Here is a 21,779-nt window from a genome sequence, read left to right as displayed (position 1 = left end):
GTGTGTGTGTGTATCCAGACACATACATTTGTATGTGTGTGTGTCTGGATAAGGTAGAGGTAGACATTGATACACACACACATATTTGTCTGTAATCCATCATATGCCAAGACCTATGACAGCATCTAGAGATTAGAAAATGAATAAGATGGAGTCCTAGCCCTTGAGGAGCACATAGTTACGGGACCATGAAAAGAGGCAATTAAATAGATACTTTGTCCTCGCACTTGATACCAGAGAATAAAAAACTAAAGAACTGACTCTAACAGGATTCGCTGGGAACAAATTTTAATGAGCAAAACACATCCACTGGTAACTCCTTCCCAGGAGTTCTTTGATTATGTCATCCTGAGGTTCCAAAGCAACCTTGTAAGGTCGATTTCCTTATGAGCTGACTCCATCCCAGAGCCCCGGTGTTCAGGCCAGAGCCCTGTGCCATGGTCTTTCTGCCTCGTGGCCCCGCAGACCCCCTCATGTCCAGCCCATACCTCGACATCACAACTCCTGATGAGGGTGTCCCTGTTGGAGACCATGCCCCAAGCCGCGATGCCGATGGCCACTATGTTCTCCTCTGAATTCCTGCTGATGGTGTTATCTCTCACTACCTCTCCAATGTACTTCATCAGCCCATAATGCGTGCCTCCAGTGAGAATCCAGGCACCTGTCAACAAGAGAGAAGAACAAACGCTCAGCTGGCTCTGCATAAGTTTCCCATCCTTTGCTCGACCCCTAAAGAAGCCCCACCCGTGAGCACTAGGACGCGGCATTACTGGCCACACTTTGCACTGGGCTTGACCTCTGACCATATAGAAAGGAAAGAGAAGAAGATCTCCAAGTTTCTAAGAGATTCTGGTTTAAAAACAATACGGATTCTGGACCGCACTCTAACCCACATCATCAGACTCTCTGGGAGGTGGGACCAGGGAACCTGCCTCTTTAACCAGCCTCTCGGGTAGATCTTTTTTTTTTTTTTTTTTTTTTTCCCCAGGTAGATCTTTTTATGAGTAATGAATGCCTGGCCTGAGGCTCTGAGCAAGTTAGGCAGTGTCATCATGGAAAGCAGAGCGCTCTGCTCCCAGAGCCCCCTCAGGGATCCTGATGACCTTCCTGGCATGACCCTGGTGCCTACGACTTAACTTTACAATTACACAGTTTTGCACACTGGTATTTTAAGGTTTTTATTTGATGATTTTTGCAGTGTCAAAGGTGTTGCACAGTTTTGTTTTTGTTTTCAAAATTGAAGTAACTAATACCTACAAAATATTATCTCACATAATAATAGAATCTAAAGTTGGAAATGCCCCTAGTCTAATATGTTACCCACACAGGAATCCAGCCTGAGGCTGGGTCACCAGCCTCCCCTGATTAGCTCTGGTAATGGAAGCCTCAGGGGTCCCGAAGCAGCCCCCTCCCCCAGCTGTCAGAAAGTCCTTTTGTTCATTTTTGTCTCCATTCTCTACTTTTGCTACAGTCTTCCTGATGATGAACTAATTTAGTCCTCTCCCACATAAAAGTCCTTCCAATATTTTAAGGTAAATGTGATGTAGTTCTTAGAAGTTTCAGACCCAATTCCTTCAGCCAGCTCTCACTGGATGTGAACCCAGACCCCTTGGCAGCCAGCCTTCTTCCTTCAGACAGATTTCAGTTGTCAACATCCCCCTTTCAAATGAGGCAATGGGAGGCATAGTAGCTCTCCACAAGGAGACAAGTAACCTCCCTGCTCTGGCCCCTCACTTCATCTATGTAGATGTCCCAGCCCGGGGACTTTTGTCTGCTTTGTTCTACTCTATTCCCAGCACCTAAAACAATTCCTGACACATAGCAGGCATTTAAGAAGTATTTGCTGAATGAATGAATTATGTATGTTCAGATCTCGTAGTAAGGAAGTTGAGTTGCTGGGTTTCATAACAAAGTAACTACCTACTGTGTGGCCCCTCTGACTGGTCAGGAAATTAAGAATAAATGGGGGAGGGGTGCCACAGTTTCTTCTTGACATTAAGGAAAAACGTATCTAAAACAAGACATGCTTCCTTAGTTCTGTCAACTATATGCTTAATAAAGAAGTTTTTAAAATGTTAGCCTTAGATAAACTAATAAAATAAAGGTTAGGGTTTGATAAATAGAATCTAATCTTGAAATTAGAGTTTAACATTCTAGTTAAACTCAAATGGAAGTAAGGCTGCAAAAACAATTTGCCTATACCCTTCAAAAATGTCCTGAAAGACTGAAAAAAGCTGAAGAGTAGTTCCAGATGAAAGAAAGGTTTTCAGTTTCCTATGATATGAAAAGCTAAATGGATTGGAATCCAGACGGAGAAAAAAAAATTTTTTTCTCTGAAGACATTGTTAGGATAATTAGCAAAACGAAACCAAGGACTGTTTGTTAGACAGCAGTGTAGGTCAAGGTTAACTTTCTCAGGTTTGATAGTTGCATCGGGTTATCTGAGAGAACACCCCTGTTCTTCAGCGATGCTCACATATTTAGGCACTAAGGGTTATGATACCTAAAATTTACTCTCAGTGATTTTTTTTAAAACCATAATATGTGGATATTTACAGAGAGAGAGAAGATTAATATGGGAAAATGTTAACAATTGGTGAGCCTAAGTGAAGGGGGTACAGATATTCCTTGTATTATTCTTCCAACTCTTCTGTAGGTCTGACATTTTTCATAATAAAAAGTTAAAAAGAAAAAAATAAGCTGAATATTTCAAATAACAAAGCCACGGTTATTTGTTTTGATCTCCATCAGACAGTTACATGGTGCTTACAACCTGCCAGGCACTAACACGATTTCCAAAACACACCACTGATCCCAAAATTAAAGAGCAGATGAGGGCTTCCCTGGTGGCGCAGTGGTTGGGAGTCCGCCTGCCGATGCAGGGCACACGGGTTCGTGCCCCGGTCCGGGAGGATCCCACATGCCGCGGATGCGGCTGGGCCCGTGAGCCATGGCCGCTGAGCCTGCGCGTCTGGAGCCTGTGCTCCGCAGCGGGAGAGGCCACAACAGTGACAGGCCCGCGTACCGCAGAAAAAAAAAGAGCAGACGAATGAAACTTTCCTTTTTGATTCGCCAGAATACTCTGGGTAAAAGTTCACACGTAAAAATAACAAAATGAAAAATTTAGATTAAAGGAAACATAAAATTACCCACAAGGAAGTTCCTTAACGCTGAGTTTAAAGAGCTACTGTGTCCCCACCCTCCACCTACCCCCTCACCATCGGCCAGAGCTCCCGGTCTGTCCCTTCATTGAAGGATCTTGTTTTTAATTAAGATAATGATTAATCATACAGTTCTAGAGCATCTGGAGTCTGAGCATGATTGCAAAGGAGAATTTCGTTCCGTCTCTGAAGACGCTGCGCAGCCTGGATGGACAAACCCGCGGGCGCAAGGTCCCCGCCGCCGCAGGGAAGGTCCCGTGGCTGCAGCAGCGACAGCCGCGTGGACGCAACGGGGGCCGACGCACCTTTCGACTGCGCGATGTAGATCAGGCGGCTGAAGATCTTGCGCATGCGCGGCTTCAGGGCGAAGTTTTTGGCGCCGCCGGTCACCGAGATGACCAGGTTGGGCGTTTTCAGGTGCCAGTGCTGGGTCAGCAGCTCGTAGAGGGTTTCCGCGTCCGTATCGCAGGACAGTCGGATATACTGTGGGGAAGAGGGGAAGCATCAGGATCCGCAGGTGTTCTCCTGATGGTGGGGCTTTGCCCAGTTTACCTGCTCCTTAGGGAGGGGGAGAGGGGAGCGCATTGCAGCCGAGGAGCGTCCCCTTGGGGAACTGGAAGGAAGGCAGTGGAGTGGAGGCGGGTGTGGGTGCCCCTGCAGGGACCACCCCCCCCATCCCAAGCCGGCTGGAGAACTTGGGACTTTGTCCTAAAGGGAGTAGAGCACCTGTGAGGTGTTCTAAGCAGAGTAGAAGCCGGATGGGATTTACATTTTAGAGAGTCCTCCAGCGGCAGTGTTGACTATGGGACAAGACAGGTAGGGAGAGATGCAGGGAGGTGAGATAGTGGTGACCCATCCTGGGACAGAGGCCTTGGGAACACACAGAGTGGACAGAGCCGGGTCACCTTCCAGGGCTGCAGCGGCAGGGCCTGGGGAGGTGAGGGGTCAAGGCCCAGCTTCCAGCTGCCTGAGGAGGGCTGTGTCACTGGGACAGAGGACACAGGAGGATTTAAGGAGACTGCTAACCATTGCCTACTGAAAATTGGCATTGTCATCTGCCTCTACAAGGATAAAATCAATAGCCACTGCGGTCGCTGACCTTCAACACACCCTGAAAGGAGTGCAGGGTGGAGATCAGGAATGAGGCCCTCTGTGCTCTGGGAAAAACTGGCAGAACAGGCCTTCAGATAGTTAGAGATTTTTCAGGAGATTTTATGAGCCCAAATTCTTGCATCTCCTCGTATCTGGAAAAGCACTAAAATCGTTAACGGAGACACATCTGCTCCTCGTGACGGGCAAGAAACCTCTGCCAACATGTGTGCTTGACTGCACGTCCCCCCTTCTCTAAAATCACAGATAACACCGCCCCCACCCCCTTCGGAGCAGTTCCTCAGAGCTCTCTGAGACACTGTCTCCTGGGCTACAGTCCTCATTTTGCCCCAAATAAAACTTAACTCACAACTCTCATGTTGTGCTTTTTTTTTCATTTGACATAATCATTAAACATCTTTGTAGAGGGCTTCCCTGGTGGTGCAGTGGTTGAGGGTCCGCCTGCCGATGCAGGGGACGCAGGTTCGTGCCCCGGTCCGGGCGGATCCCACGTGCCGCGGGGCGGCTGGGCCCGTGAGCCATGGCCGCTGGGCCTGCGCGTCCGGAGCCTGTGCTCCGCAACGGGAGAGGCCGCAGCGGGGAGAGGCCCGCGTACCGCAAAAAAAAAAAAAGAACATCTTTGTAGAATCCTGTGTAAGAGCCTGCAGTGTGATCGTGTAGAGGAGAATGTCACCTTATTCAAGGCCACATTTATTCTCGAGAATGTCACATGCCGAACTAAACCAGATGATGATTCACAAGCACATCTGTCGGGCCTTTTGTAGCAGTGAGGGCCAACGTGATGTCACATGGCCCTGCCCTGTGCCTAGAGAAAGCACCCTGGCCGACAAGCCAGTCCTCACCCATGGAGTGTTGCCGTGGCGCATGATCTAATCGCGGCGTTTGATTTTTCACAAGACTCATCTTCTTCTGCAATCATTTTCGGATTGACTACCCACCCCTCCCACCTCCATGCGTACTATTAGACAACTCAAGGTAACTCAAGGTAGCCCACACCACGCTAGCATATGGATTAGCTAGTGCAAGTAGGAAAGCATTGCTTACCTTCCCTTTCTTCCCCAGAGTCTCAAACTGAATATCCCCAAAAGCGTCAGTGGGGAATTCCTTGGTGTGTTTCTTGTAATTCCATTTCTCATTTTGGTTGGTCTGGGTGCCTTCTATGTGCTGGCTCTGGGTATAGCCACACTTGCACACATTTTCCCTGAGCGGAAGGATATTGATGGGAAGAATAGCTTTCATTAAACCTGCTTAAATATTTCATCACGTTTCTTAGAATAGACCACACACGATTAGCTTAAATAAACACAAAAAGAGATTTCACCATCGCATCTAATTTTCAGACTATTTTCATCATCTCGGTTGTTTAAAAACTATCTTGCGGGGGCTTCCCTGGTGGCGCAGTGGTTGAGAGTCTGCCTGCCGATGCAGGGGACACGGGTTTGTGCCCTGGTCTGGGAAGGTCCCACATGCCGAGGAGCGGCTGGGCCCGTGAGCCATGGCCGCTGAGCCTGTGGGTCCGGAGCCTGTGCTCCGCAACGGGAGAGGCCACGGCAGTGAGAGGCACGCGTACCGCAAAAAAAAAAAAAAAAAAAACTATCTTGGTGTTTTACCCCTGTGACATGGAAGATCCAGGCAACACAGTACGATTGTATCTCCGCTGAGAAAGAAGAAAGCATGAATGCAGGGAGAGGAGGGGATAAAAGACAAACAGAGAAGACCTCTTGAGCCTCCACCTGCTCCAGCCACGGTCCTAACAATTCTAGACTCCCAGCCACTTCTCTCTCTCAGGTTCTGCATGGCATTTCTATTTCCTTAGAGTAAATCTCCCCATTTAGGTTAAGCTAGCTCGGGTTCCTTGCAACTGAAAGTCTTAATTACTATAAGTATGGAAATTATCTGTATTCAAAAATATACGTCAAAACATTCAATATTTTCTAGAGCTATAAAAATTGAGCTAGAACCTGGATCCAAAGTCACTCCTCCACCAGAAATCTTGCCTCTTTCGGAACAGTTGCCTGGGGCATCACTCAGTTTGGCCAAGAAAAGAAAAGTCAACCAGAATTGATAACAGTTGCCTTAGCCTTTTCTCCAACTGAGCCTGGGGGCTGCTCCCACTGGTCTCAGGGTCCTCCTCACTAGGGTCCAAGTTGGCTTCCTCCCCTCTGTCTTTAGCTGTTACTGTCCCACTATCCTTTGGGGTCTGTCCACACCCACCCAAGTTCATTGCAGGACTGGGGAGGGAATTCCCTGCCCCACCTGTCTTTGCTACAACTGAAGACCAACTCTCGAGCCCTTTTCCCTTCCAAGGGTAGGGGTGTGTCTCGGGTGACCCCTGTCTCCATCTTGATGATGGGGCTGGTAGCCCTCCAAGCACCAATTTACATGAACTGGCTTGCAAATGGGGAAGAGGCAGGAAGAATGCCAGGAAGGCGTCAGGAGCACAGATACATGGAGAAGGCAAAGGAGTGACAGAGAGGGGAGACGGAGAGGACGGGAGAGCGGCAGGACGCTAGTTCTACCCCTCAAGACAAGTCTGAATCCTTTGGAGCCTCACTGTCAATATAGTAGCCACTAGCCATGTGTGGCAACTGACTTTAAATGTAATTTAATTTAACTTAATTTGAAAATTCAATGCCATGGTTGCACTAGCCACATTTCAAACGCTCACTAGTCACAAGTGGCTAGTGGCTACCATACGGGACGATGAAGATAAAAAAATATTTCTGGGACTTCCCTGGTGGTGCAGTGGTTAAGAATCCGCCTGCCAACGCAGGGGACACGGGTTCGAGCCCTGGTCCAGGAAGATCCCACACGCCGCGGAGCAGCTAAGCCCATGCACCACAATTACTGAGCCTGCACTCTAGAGCCCGTGAGCCACAACTACTGAACCTGCATGCTGCAACTACTGAAGCCCGCGTGCCTAGAGCCAATGCTCTGCAACAAGAAAAGCCACCACAATGAGAAGCCCGCGCACCACAACAAAGAGTAGCCCCCACTCGCCGCAACTAAAGAAAGCCCGTGTGCAGCAGCGAAGCTCCAATGCAGCCAAAAATAAATTAAATAAATAAAGTTTTTTTTAAGTTTTTTTTAATTTAAAAAAAGAATATTCCCATCATAGTAATAATGGAGAGTTCCATTACACAGAGCCCGTTACAGCAAAAGTAATGTTCTTCCTTTTTCTACCTAGAACCCAGCCTGGCCGAGGCAGTGAGAACTGAAGAGAATAAACCCAGATCCAGGGACTTACAGCCTCAGGAGTGCCAGGGGGTGGCCCCTAAGCTGGAGAGCAGTGTCTCAGAGGGTACCTGGCAATAGGAGTCATGGTCTGGCATCACTCCCTAGTGACCACGCAAGAAACAGACATCCAAAGGGTTTAAAGTAGAGAAACATGAGTGGTCTGGGCTTAGCACATGTGAAGCAGCTCTGGGGAGATCTGGGGCAGCCTATGTCAGCTGATGTGGCAAGTAGCTGCAAAATTACCGTAACACTATTATTGTCCTTTCCCTTGATTCACTTGTCCGATGAGTAATTCAGATTACACAGAGCATCCCCACTGCCGATGGAGAGATGAAAATAGTAAATACAAGAAGTTAAAATCTTGTAGAGTCTTGACTCTGGTGTATAACCTTGGGTCCCCTCTGACATGGGCACTGGAAGACCCTGAGGTGTTCCTGTCCTGTGCTGGTGTTGTGGAGGGCAGGGACTGCTCACCACATCTCCCTTTATTTGGGGCCAGACTTGAGTGGTAGTCAAGCACCATAAGGTGGACAGCCATAGGTTTCCCTACCTTGCATCCACTTCTCCTTCTGCTAGTAGGAACACCTGATTTTCCTCTGAGGAATCATCCTTTCCACACCAGGTCCATGTGGACACAACACCCAAGGCTGGCCAGTCACATATTCCATTGCCCAGTTGCAGGGATTAGAGTGGGTGCCTGACCCATGCCAGGCCAATAAGAGCCATGAACGTGAGCCCAGGACTTTGGGTGGAATTGCTAGAAACAAAGCCCTCCTTCCCCTCACTGGTAAGCTGAAAAGGTGTTAGCCAGAGTGGTGGTGTCCATTCTGCCACCACTAATAAGGAGCCTGCTCACCCAGAGAAGGACAGAACAACAGGTAGAAAGAGGCAGGGTCTTGGTGACACTGAGCCCTGGATGTGGCTGTCCCATTACAATCACCACTCACTTAGGCCAATTAGACTGGATATCTGCAACTGACAAGGTGCTGATGACTACAGTCAGCTCAAGACAGGATTGTTCCTAGAAGGGGCAGGAGCTGGGCATAAAAGGAATGCACAGGGAGGAATCAGAAAACTGAGTTCAATCCTTCATCTATCCCCTGCCAGCCATGTGACCCTGGGTGAAACACTGAGCCCCTCCCGGCCTCACTTGCCTTGTCAGTCAAATGATAACAGCTACCTTGCGGGGCAGTTGTAGAATTAGCAGTCAAGTACATGAGTCCCCACGACAGAGTCAATGCCCAATAAATATTTGTTGAATGAGTGAACAAATCCAAACAGTGTTTTCTACCAGTCAAACAAATAGATTAACGGCAAAATCTTTCAGGGAAACATGTGGGGAATAAATAACCGACTCACAGAGTTTATACTCTGTCAAAATGACTCATGACGACTAAGTTTATACCAATGACAAAATAGAGATCTCTTAGTTTTTCCAATGTTCGCTTTCTAATTCGTACAAAGTAGGAAAGCACACTGACTGAGAACTTTCTACGGCAGGAATTTTATGTATCGTCCCACTGCACCCTTACTACAACCCAGGAGGTGTACTTTGCCAGCGGTTTAGGATAACAGGATTCAGTTCAGAAAAGAGAATAATTGGTTCAAGTTCATGCAGTGAGCAGGCAGCCAGGCCAAGGTTGGATCCAACACTGGTTCTTAGGCCCCTGCTCTTACTGCCTTCCTCTGGGCACCGCCTCTGTTCAACAGAGTCAGTGCTTTAATTACAAACTACAGCAGCAGGTAAACAATCAATTAATAGCTGGACTATTACATATAGAGTGGATAAACAACAAGGTCGTACTGCATGGCACCAGGAACTATACTCAGTATCCTATGATAAACCATCATGGAAAAGAATATTTCGAAAAGAAGGTATCTATGTTCATAACTGAATCACTTTGCTGAAATTAACACAACTTTGTAAACCAACTATACTTCAATTAAAAAATATTAATAGCTAGACTCTCTCCTATCACCAGTAAGCAAAAGAGAGGGGGCAGAGAGGAAAAAGGTGAGAGGGAGGGAGGACTAAAATCACTTCGTTAGATCCCAGGGCACCTTCTGTGGGAAACATCAGAGGTCAGTCCACTTATCACTGGCCCACTAGGTAGCATTCGCTGAGGACCCCCTGTGGGCAGAGCTGCTGGAGGTGCTCCCCAAGGCTTTTGTGACTCAGCCTCGATGTTTCAAGACACACGAGATTCAGACAAGATGAACACCCGGTCAGATGGGAAGGGCCACAGTCAACAGCCTGGCAGAGGAGCCGGTCAGATTGCCACATGCGCGCATGCCTGGTGTCTCCTGCCAACCGCTATGAAACAACAAGGTTCACTGCCATGGGCACTCCGGTGGGCTCCCAGGCTCGTGGGAATATCAAAGAGAGTGACAGCCTGTCCTGGAGCCTTTACCAACTACTGACAAAGCTTAAAATATGAAATGAGTTGATACCTCTCCAGGGACAAGCTGCTTGCCAAACTCTTCCTGTTCACACACCGTTTCTGAGAATTGCAAGATGCAAACAACTTGAATAATGAACTAGTGAGCAATTTGTTTGTCTGTCATCATGGTGGTCAATAATTTATTTTTGAACATGGTAGCAAAAAATGGAGGCAAAGTAGTTGCTTACGTGGCCTTGGAATCTTTGGTAAAGAAGACACACTCCCGTTTCTTAAAATTTGCTTGAATGAAATTCACCAAGTCCTTTGGAGAAAGAACATTGGAACAACAGGTCACTAATTTGTTCTCACCCCCTGCTGCTCTTCATGAATGACTTAAACCTACTTCAAAGGTTTTAAGGATTCACCACACATCATAGCAACCAGCATCCATTCATGCTTTTAGAGTACACAAAGTTTGTAAAAAGAGGCATACGTTTACATTTTTATAACTAAATGCAAATTTTTCTAAAAGTTACTTGGCATCACCTTGTAACAAATGTCATTATATACATACAAAGTATGTTTTTCTGACTCTAAGGCAACCGGGGGAATATAAGCATTTATTGATAGTTTAGCATAAATAATGTTTTATTGCAGATTCTAGTTCCTCTTACGCTTGCTTTTCAAAAGAAGGTATATTCCAAATGCTCCTTCCAGAGTTGCATCTGTCCCCCCATGGGCAAGGTGGTAAGGCATATCCGGGACCTAATTCTGACAAACAACAGAACGCTTCCCTTTAGTTGGCAGAAACAAACCCCTTGGAGTTGAAGAATACTTTGAAAATATTTACACTCCTCAAAGTGGGAGAAGATATTTGCGACATATATTAATCATCATAAGATTGGTAAATGGAATATATAAAAGACTGTAAGTCACTACGAATAAGACAGACAACCTCGTGGGAAAAAGGCAAAAGACATGAGCAGGCATTAAATAAAAGAGGACACACAGATGTGTGAAAAGGAGCTCAGCCTTGTCAGTAATGAGGCAAATGTGAAGTGAAACCACGATGACATCCCATTACACACCCACCAGGCTGGAAAAATCGAGAAGCCATTGGCACCAAATGCCAGTGAAGAGCCAGGCGGGGGGGCCTCAGCCCGCTACGGGCCGGGAGGGAACTGGCTCGACCACCCTGGGAAACTGTCCACCACTGTCCCCTAGAAACAGTCCCTGTGTCCTGTGAATGACCTGCAAGCTCAGATGCCTGGCACCGCGCTGCCAGCTTTAGGGGTTTGTCTTGTTCCGTGGAGGTGGGGCTGGCAGCCCAAACCCACTTCCCTCAGGTCACCGGGCGCCAGCAGTTCTCAGACAGTGTCATGTGGGTTTGCCCCCCGGCCTTGCACCAAAGCCAGGCCTGACTCGTCACCCCCCAACAATGAGGTCACCACGAAAAGGGAGACGGCACTCCCTCTCCTGGAAGAAGGTCCACCACGCCTTCAGCAGTCTCCCCCTTTGCTAGCCCCTACCCCCACCAACGTACATCCTGAGACATCAGAGCATGGGGACCACGTGCCCCAAGTTTCCCCAGAAGTCCTGTGTCTTAACCCCAATTCCCATGAGGGAGAGGTGTTCGCCTTTACCCATCGGCCTCAAGCCTTCTCCAGAGAGAACATCTCACATCCAGGAAGGCTCACAGTGGCCCTGCTCCTAAGAGCAAAACCTGAAACCCAAATGTTCACCCCGCTTAGGCTGGACAGACATGCACAGGATGGAGGGTGGCCCAGCAGGAGTGAATCGACAGCCATTACACCTGGCAACACAGAGGGACCACAAACACAGGATGGTGAGCAAGAAATGCATTCATGGGAGCTTCCGGGAAGATGGCGGAAGAGTAAGATGCGGAGATCCCCTTCCTCCCCACAGATACACCAGAAATACATCTACACGTGGAACAACTCCTACAGAACACCTACTGAAGGCTGGCAGAAGACCTCAGACCTCCCAAAAGGCAAGAACCCCCCCCCCCCACGTACCTGGGTAGGGCAAAAGAAAAAAGAATAAACAGAGACAAAAGGATAGGGACGGGACCTGCACCTGTGGGAGGGCGCTGTGAAGGAGGAAAGGTTTCAACACACTAGGAAGCCCTTTCGCGGGCGGAGACTGCGGGTGGCGGAGGAGGGAAGCTTCGGAGCCGCGGAGGAGAGCACAGCAACAGGGGTGGGGAGGGCAAAGCGGAGAGATTCCCGCAGGGCCGACCGGCACTCACCAGCCCGAGAGGCTTGTCTGCTCCCCCGCCGGAGCGGGCGGGGTTGGGAGCTGAGGCTCGGGCTTCGGTCGGAGCGCAGGAAGAGGACTGGGGTTGGCGGCGTGAACACAGCCTGCAGGGGGTTAGTGCGCCACGGCTGCCCGGGAGGGAGTCCGGGGAAAAGTCTGGACCTGCCAAAGAGGCAAGAGACTTCTTCTTCCCTCTTTGTTTCCTGGTGCGCCGAGGAGAGGGGATTAAGAGCGCCGCTTAAAGGAGCTCTAGAGACGGGCGCGAGCCTCGGCTAAAAGCGCGGACCCCAGAGACGGGCGGGAGACGCTAAGGCTGCTGCTGCCGCCACCAAGAAGCCTGTGTGCGAGCACAGGTCACCATCCACACCCCTCTTCCGGGGAGGCTGTGCGTCCCGCCACTATCAGGGTCCCGGGACCCGGGGACAACTTCCCAGGGAGAACGCACGGCGCGCCTCACGCTGGTGCAACGTCACGCCGGCCTCTGCCGCCGCAGCCCCGCCCCGCACTCCGTGCCCCTCCCTCCCCACGGTGTGAGTGAGCCAGAGCCCCCAAATCAGCGGCTCCTTTAACCCCGTCCTGTCTGAGCGAAGAACAGACGCCCTCCGGCGACCTACACGCAGAGGCGGGGCCAAACCCAAAGCTGAGCCCTGGGAGCTGTGAGAACAAACAAGAGAAAGGGAAATGTCTGCCAGCAGCCTCAGGAGCAGCGGATTAAATCTCCACAATCAACTTGATGTACCTGCATCTGTGGAATACATGAACAGACAACCAATCATCCCAAATTAAGGAGGTGGACTTTGAGAGCAAGATTTATGATTTTTTCCCCTTTTCCTCTTTTTGTGAGTGTGTATGTGTATGCTTCTGTGTGAGATTTTGTCTGTATAGCTTCGCTTCCACTATTTGTCCTACGGTTCTATCCGTCTGTTTTTGTTGTTGGTTTGTTTTTTTTTTTAATATTTTTTTCTTTTTTTCTCTTAATAATTATTTTATTTTAATATATTTATTATATTTTATCTTACTTTATTTTACTTTATCTTCTTCCTTTTTTGCTTCCTTCCTCCCTCCCTCCCTCCCTTCTTTCTTTCTTTCTTTCTACTTCTACTAATTCTTTCTTTCTACTTTTTCTCCCTTTTATTCTGAGCCGTGTGGATGGAAGGCTCTTGGTGCTGCAGCCAGGAGTCAGTGCTGTGCCTCTGAGGTGGGAGAGCCAACTTCAGGACACTGGTCCACAAGAGACCTCCCAGCTCCACATAATATCAAACAGCAAAAATCTCGCAGAGATCTCCATCTCAACACCAGCACCCAGCTTCACTCAACGACCAGCAAGCTACAGTGCTGGACATCCTATGCCAAACAACTAGCAAGACAGGAACACAACCCCACCCATTAGCAGAGAGGCTGCCTAAAATCATAATAAGGCCACAGACACCCCAAAACACACCACCAGACGTGGACCTGCCCACCAGAAAGACAAAATCCAGCCTCATCCACCAGAACACAGGCACTAGTCCCCTCCACCAGGAAGCCTACACAACCCACTGAACCAACCTTAGCCGCTGGAGACAGACACCAAAAACAACGGGAACTACGAACCTGCAGCCTGCAAAAAGGAGACCCCAAACACAGTAAGATAAGCAAAATGAGAAGACAGAAAAACACACAGCAGATGAAGGAGCAAGATAAAAATGCACCAGACCTAACAAATGAAGAGGAAATAGGCAGTCTACCTGAAAAATAATTCAGAGTAATGACAGTAAAGATGATCCAAAATATTGGAAATAGAATAGAGAAAATGCAAGAAACATTTAACAAGGACCTAGAAGAACTAAAGTTGAAACAAACAATGATGAACAGCACAATAAATGAAATTAAAAATACTCTAGATGGGATCAATAGCAGAATAACTGAGGCAGAAGAATGGATAAGTGACCTGGAAGATAAAATAGTGGAAATAACTACTGCAGAGCAGAATAAAGAAAAAAGAATGAAAAGAACTGAGGACAAGTTTCAGAGACCTCTGGGACAACATTAAACACACCAACATTTGAATTATAGGGGTTCCAGAAGAAGAAGAGAAAAAGAAAGGGACTGAGAAAGTATTTGAAGAGATTATAGTTGAAAACTTCCCTAATATGGGAAAGGAAATAGTTAATCAAGTCCAGGAAGCACAGAGAGTCCCATACAGGATAAATCCAAGGAGAAACATGCCGAGACACATATTAACAAACTGTCAAAAATTAAATACAAAGAAAACATATTAAAAGCAGCAAGGGAAAAACAACAAATCACACAAGGGAATCCCCATAAGGTTAACAGCTGATCTTTCAGCAGAAACTCTGCAAGCCAGAAGGGACTGGCAGGACATACTTAAAGTGATGAAGGAGAAAAACCTGCAACCAAGATTACTCTACCCAGCAAGGATCTCATTCAGATTTGATGGAGAAATTAAAACCTTTAGAGACAAGCAAGAGCTGAGAGAGTTCAGCACCACCAAACCAGCTTTACAACAACTGCTAAAGGAACTTCTCTAGGCAGGAAACACAAGAGAAGGAAAAGACCTACAATAACAAACCCAAAACAATAAAGAAAATAGGAATAGGAACATACATATCAATAATTACCTTAAATGTAAATGGACTAAATGCTCCCACCAAAAGACACAGAATGGCTGAATGGATACAAAAACAAGACCCATATATTTGCTGCCTACAAGAGACCCACTTCAGACCTAGAGACACATACACACTGAAAGTAAGGGGATGGAAAAAGACGTTTCATGCAAATGGAAACCAAAAGAAAGCTGGAGTACCGATTCTAATATCAGGCAAAATAGACTTTAAAATAAAGACTATTAGAAGAGACAAAGAAGGACACTACATAATGATCAAGGGATCGATCCAAGAAGAAGATATAACAGTTGTAAATATTTATGCACTCAACATAGGAGCACCTCAATACATAAGGCAAATACTAACAGTCATAAAAGGGGAAATTGACAGTAACACATTCATAGTAGGGGACTTTAACACCCCACTTTCACCAATGGACAGATCATCCAAAATGAAAATAAATAAGGAAACACAAGCTTTAAAGGATATATTAAACAAAATGGACTTAATTGATATTTATAGGACATTCCGTCCAAAAACAACAGAATACACATTTTTCTCAAGTGCTCATGGAACATTCTCCAGGATAGATCATATCTTGGGTCACAAATCAAGCCTTGGTAAATTTAAGAAAATTGAAATTGTATCAAGTATCTTTTCTGACCACAACGCTATGAGACTAGATATCAATTACAGGAAAAGATCTGTAAAAAATACAAACACATGGAGGCTAAACAATACACTACTTAATAATGAAGTGATCACTGAAGAAATCAAAGAGGAAATCAAAAAATACCTAGAAACAAATGACAATGGAGACACGACGACCCAAAATCTATGGGATGCAGCAAAAGCAGTTCTAAGAGGGAAGCTTATAGCAATACAATCCTACCTTAAGAAACAGGAAACATCTCGAATAAACAACCTAACCTTGCACCTAAAGCAATTAGAGAAAGAAGAACAAAAAAAACCCAAAGTTAGCAGAAGGAAAGAAATCATAAAAATCAGATCAGAAATAAATGAAAAAGAAATGAAGCAAATGATAGCAAAGATCAATAAAACTAAAAGCTGTTTCTTTGAGAAAATAAACAAAATTGATAAACCATTAGCCAGACTCATCAAGAAAAAAAGGGAGAAGACTCAAATCAATAGAATTAGAAATGAAAAAGGAGAAGTAACAACTGACACTGCAGAAATACAAAAGATCATGAGAGATTACTACAAACAACTCTATGCCAATAAAATGGACAACCTGGAAGAAATGGACAAATTCTTAGAAATGCACAACCTGCCAAGACTGAATCAGGAAGAAATAGAAAATATGAACAGAGCAATCACAAGCACTGAAATTGAAACTGTGATTAAAAATTTTCCAACAAACAAAAGCCCAGGACAAGATGGCTTCACAGGCGAATTCTATCAAGCATTTAGAGAAGAGCTAACACCTATCCTTCTGAAACTCTTCCAAAATATAGCAGAGGGAGGAACACTCCCAAACTCATTCTACGAGGGCACCATCACCCTGATACCAAAACCAGACAAGGATGTCACAAAGACAGAAAACTACAGGCCAATATCACTGATGAACATAGATGCAAAAATCCTCAACAAAATACTAGCAAACAGAATCCAACAGCACGTTAAACGGATCATGCACCATGATCAAGTGGGGTTTATTCCAGTAATGCAAGGATTCTTCAATATATGCAAATCAATCAACGTGATACACCATATTAACAAACTGAAGGAGAAAAACCATATGATCATCTCAATAGATGCAGAGAAAGCTTTCGACAAAATTCAACACCCATTTATGATAAAAACCCTGCAGAAAGTAGGCATAGAGGGAACTTTCCTCAACATAATAAAGGCCATATATGACAGACCCACAGCCAACATCATCCTCAATGGTGAAAAACTGAAAGCATTTCCACTAAGATCAGGAACAAGACAAGGTTGCCCACTCTCACCACTCTTATTCAACATAGTTTTGGAAGTTTTAGCCACAGCAATCAGAGAAGGAAAGGAAATAAAAGGAATCCAAATTGGAAAGAAGAAGTAAAGCTGTCACTGTTTGCAGATGACATGATACTATACATAGAGAATCCTAAAGATGCTACCAGAAAACTACTAGAGCTAATCAATGAATTTGGTAAAGTAGCAGGATACAAAATTAATGCACAGAAATCTCTGGCATTCCTATACACTAATGATGAAAAATCTGAAAGTGAAATCAAGAAAACACTCCCATTTACCACTGCAACAAAAAGAATAAAATATCTCGGAATAAACCTACCTAAGGAGACAAAAGACCTGTATGCAGAAAATTATAAGACACTGATGAAAGAAATTAAAGATGATACAAATAGATGGAGAGATATACCATGTTCTTGGGTTGGAAGAATCAACATTGTGAAAATGACTCTACTACCCAAAGCAATCTACAGATTCAATGCAATCCCTATCAAACTACCACTGGCATTTTTCACAGAACTAGAACAAAATATTTCACAATTTGTATGGAAACACAAAAGACCCCGGATAGCCAAAGCAATCTTGAGAACGAAAAATGGAGCTGGAGGAATCAGGCTCCCTGACTTCAGACTATACTACAAAGCTACAGTAATCAAGACAGTATGGTACTGGCACAAAAACAGAAAGATCAATAGAACAGGATAGAAATCCCAGAGATAAACCCACGCACATATGGTCACCTTATCTTTGATAAAGGAGGCAGGAATGTACAGTGGAGAAAGGACAGCCTCTTCAATAAGTGGTGCTGGGAACACTGGACAGGTACATGTAAAAGTATGAGATTAGATCACTCCCTAACACCATACAGAAAAATAAGCTCGAAATGGATTAAAGACCTAAATGTAAGGCCAGAAACTATCAAACTCTTAGAGGAAAACATAGGCAGAACACTCTATGACATAAATCACAGCAATATCCTTTTTGACCCACCTCCTAAAGAAATGGAAATAAAAATAAACAAATGGCACCTAATGAAACTTCAAAGCTTTTGCACAGCAAAGGAAACCATAAACAAGACCAAAAGACAACCCTCAGAGTGGGAGAAAATATTTGCAAATGAAGCAACTTAAAAAGGATTAATCTCCAAAATTTATAAGCAGCTCATGCAGCTCAGTAACAAAAAAACAAACAACCCAATCCAAAAATGGGCAGAAGACCTAAATAGACATTTCTCCAAAGAAGATATACAGACTGCCAACAAACACATGAAAGAATGCTCAACATCATTAATCTTTAGAGAATGCAAATCAAAACTACAATGAGATATCATCTCACACCAGTCAGAATGGCCATCATCAAAAAATCTAGAAACAATAAATGCTGGAGAGGGTGTGGAGAAAAGGGAACCCTCTTACACTGTTGGTGGGAATGTAAATTAATACAGCCACTGTGGAGAACAGTATGGAGGTTCCTTAAAAAACTACAAATAGAACTACCATATGACCCAACAATCCCACTACTGGGCATATACCCTGAGAAAACCATAATTCAAAAAGAGTCATGTACCAAAATGTTCATTACAGCTCTATTTACAATAACCCTGAGATGGAAACAACCTAAGTGTCCATCATCGGATGAATGGATAAAGAAGATGTGGCACATATATACAATGGAATATTACTCAGCCATAAAAAGAAACGAAATTGAGCTATTTGTAATGAGGTGGATAGACCTAGAGTCTGTCATACAGAGTGAAGTAATTCAGAAAGAGAAAGACAAATACCGTATGCTAACACACATATATGGAATTTAAGGGAAAAAATGTCATGAAGAACCTAGGGGTAAGACAGGAATAAAGACACAGACCTACTAGAGAATGGACTTGAGGATATGGGGAGGGAGAAGGGTAAGCTGTGACAAAGCGAGAGAGTGGCATGGACATATATACACTACCAAACGTAAAATAGATAGCTAGTGGGAAGCAGCCGCATAGCACAGGGAGATCAGCTTGGTGCTTTGTGACCACCTGGAGGGGTGGGATAGGGAGGGTGGGAGGGAGGGAGACGCAAGAGGGAAGAGATATGGAAACATATGTATATGTATAACTGATTCACTTTGTTATAAAGCAGAAACTAACACACCATTGTAAAGCAATTATACTCCAATAAAGATGTAAAAAAAAAAAAGGAAAGAAAAAAGAAACGAATTCACAAAGGAATACTTATTGTGTAATTCCACAAATATCAAAACAGACAAAACAAAGCCATGTATTGTTTAGGGACATATGTTCAAATCCTAAGCTTATAAATAAAAGCAGGACCAGGGAACACAAAATTCAGGATAGCTGTCGCCTTTGGCACGGAGGGCACGTGGGGGACTCCTGAAAAGGGCTGATGGTGGGTGCAAGCGTGTTCATTTTATTATTCTTCCTTAGGCTGGGAATTTATATTTGCATGTTCTTTTCTACAAATAATAAAAATGTAGAGAGCAAAAATAAATCCTACACTCATCTGAACGCGAAAAATTTTGAAAACCTGTGATGCCCTTTCTTCCTCAGAATATTTTCTAGCTCTTCACTAATTAAGTCTACTTCACTAATTAAGTCTACTATTCACTAGTTAAGTCTACTTAACACAGATGAAGAAAACTCAACAGTGTAAGCTTATGTGTATAAGCTTGTGAAATCGATGATGGTGGAGGAGGGGTGGTGATAAAAACTGCCTTGTTGCTGAAAGTTCCCTCTGGGGACTTCCCTGGCGCTCCAGTGGTTAAGACTCATGCTTCCACTGCAGGGGGCATGGGTTCGATCTCTGGTCAGGGAACTAAGATCCCACATGCCATGATGTGTGGCCAAAAAAAATTTTTTTAATTAAAAAATAAAGGCCTTTAAAGAAAAAAAAGTTCCCTCTGAAAAATGTACTTTGCAAAGGTGTGTAGTCTCAGGGGCAAACAGGACCCCCCCCATAACTGGGATGTACTTAGGTGGTCTCAGAAATTCTACCCACAGGGCAGCTGGCACCTCTGAGGGGAGCGGGAAATCCATCCAGAAATCCCATGGGAGCCCAAAGGAGAATGGCAAGGGAGAGTCAGCCTTTGTCTCCCAGAGACACCCATGCCTGCGTCCAAGTATGACCCGGAAAGGCCTTTTCTGCCCTCCCAGAGGTCCGTCACTGCTGGAGGCTGGAGGAGGGGGCATTGGAGAGGCCACCAGCGCCCTCTGCCCACTGTGTAATTCTCACCGGACCAGGGTCAAGGTGACGGCAGGTGCAAAATCTAAGGAGGCGCTGGGTGTTGGGAGTGGCAAGTGCACGGGCGCCCCCAAGAACCCCACCCAGCAGATCAAAATACTGACATGCCCAGCACCCCAGAAGCCCCCACCCAGTCCCTCCTCCTTCCTTTTTCCAAAGTTAGCCACCACCCCGACTTTTAACACTCTAGTCGGCGGAAGCTTGGTACCAGACTGGAACGTTGTCTTTATTTCCTGACAAATGAGAGTATTCACTAGGACGTGAGAGTGAACAGAAAGCCTGCGGGAACCACTAGAGGTGGCTGAGGGACGGAAGAGGCAGCGCAGCCCAGCGGGGAGCCTCCTGCCGGGCGCCCCACCCTGAGTCCGCTCACCCCTAAGCAACAGCTCAGTGTGCCTCTATGTCCTGAAAGCAGTGTGGACACGGGCTTGGAAGGAGGAGAGAGATGCTGTGGAGAACAGCTAGAAGCTACGGCAAGAACAAATGCAGACCCAGAATGAGCCCCCGGCCATAGAGTTGAAGAAAAGGACTTCAAGAATCACTTCCAAGGTGAACCCACAGGGCTGGAAGAAAGGACACCAAGCATTAGCTAGTAAAAGGAATATTAAAAGTGCAGTATTTAGGATTTCATAAAAGTCACTTAACAAGTGCATTCTTGAATGGATAAGCAAGGTCCTACTGTACAGCACAGGGAACTAGATCCAGTCTCCTGTAGTAAACCGCAATGGAAAAACATGTGAAAAAGCAGGTATATATATGTGTAACTGAATCACTTTGCTCTACAGCAGAAATGAACACTGCTATTTTTTTAAAAAGGCCCCAAATAAGTACATTCTTTAGCAACTCAAGGTTGCGGTCACAATCTTCAAAACAGGAATGCCTGAAAAACTACCCAGAAAAGAAAAAATAATCCACAGAACAAAACGCCATACGTTGAGATATGATCTTTTTAAAGAAGGAGTATTGGTGCCCAAAGAATCCTAGCTGCAAAGGGCTGCTTTCTGACATATCAGCGGGTTGGTGGGGCGTGGCTCAACTCACGCTCTCGCTGTAGGACACGTCTGTGCTGCGAGACGCACTGGAGTACAGGGTCCGGGTGCTGTCCGGCGTGCCGTTCCTTCTGCTTCTCATGCTAAGCCGGGCGCCCTTGAAGGACATCTCTTCCCCTGTGGAGAAAGGGGAGGGAGGGTAAGATGGGGTCACAAACGGTGGACGGGCTTCACTGAAAGCTTTACCGCCATGCCCTCCCCCTCTCGCTGTCTGCCATGCCCCAGCCCCGCCCTGCCCCCCACCACCAAAGGACATTGGTCCCCCTGCCTCTGCTCTCCTTGCTTCATTCCTTCTCATCCTCCAGGACCCAGCTTGAGTTCCGTCCTTCCATACCCCTTCCCTGACCGCTCCTGTCTGGGCAGGGCCCTCCTGGGTGCGCTCCCCTCTCCTATGGGAGGTGGGATCCCGCATCCCAGACCACGGCGCATAGGAGGTGCATCATAGCTCCTTCGAAGTTAATGGATTTGTAGTGAAGGCACTTGCAGAACTGCAGCTAGCGGCTGTGGCAGCTAGAGGACCGGCTGGCTGGCAGCAGAGAGGAGTTCTGCCCTGATGCAGTCAAGTGAAGTGGGAGAAAGACCTTGACCCACAGGGGCGGTAGGGCCTGAGGGCCAGTGTGCTCCAGGTCACCCTGAGACTCGGAGCCGGCACGTGGTTCCCAAGGACACCCGGCAACAATTCCGTCCCAGCCTGGAGAGCAGGCCATTAGCCCGGGCATCCCAGAAGCCTCAG

The 21,779-nt window shown here is 46.1% G+C and overlaps 1 protein-coding gene across 3 annotated transcripts in view; it reads right to left on the bottom strand.

Annotated features, from left to right (window-relative positions):
* The window catches only part of TRPM8 (transient receptor potential cation channel subfamily M member 8), a 117,012-nt gene that overhangs the window by 80,074 nt on the left and 15,159 nt on the right, over positions 1–21,779 (bottom strand). For all 3 annotated transcript variants that reach the window (XM_049712392.1, XM_033424780.2, XM_049712393.1), the window contains exons 2-6: positions 21,039–21,163; positions 10,138–10,211; positions 5,316–5,472; positions 3,467–3,644; positions 489–661 (exon numbers count right to left, since the gene is read on the bottom strand). In XM_049712392.1, the coding sequence (XP_049568349.1) occupies positions 489–661; positions 3,467–3,644; positions 5,316–5,472; positions 10,138–10,211; positions 21,039–21,155 (699 nt within the window). In that variant the 5' untranslated portion in view covers positions 21,156–21,163. The remainder of the gene's footprint in view (positions 1–488; positions 662–3,466; positions 3,645–5,315; positions 5,473–10,137; positions 10,212–21,038; positions 21,164–21,779) is intronic.

The sequence above is a fragment of the Orcinus orca genome, chromosome 7, assembly GCF_937001465.1.
Source record: "Orcinus orca chromosome 7, mOrcOrc1.1, whole genome shotgun sequence".
NCBI classification, from domain to species: domain Eukaryota; kingdom Metazoa; phylum Chordata; class Mammalia; order Artiodactyla; family Delphinidae; genus Orcinus; species Orcinus orca.
This window is presented reverse-complemented; position numbering and strand designations above follow the sequence as displayed.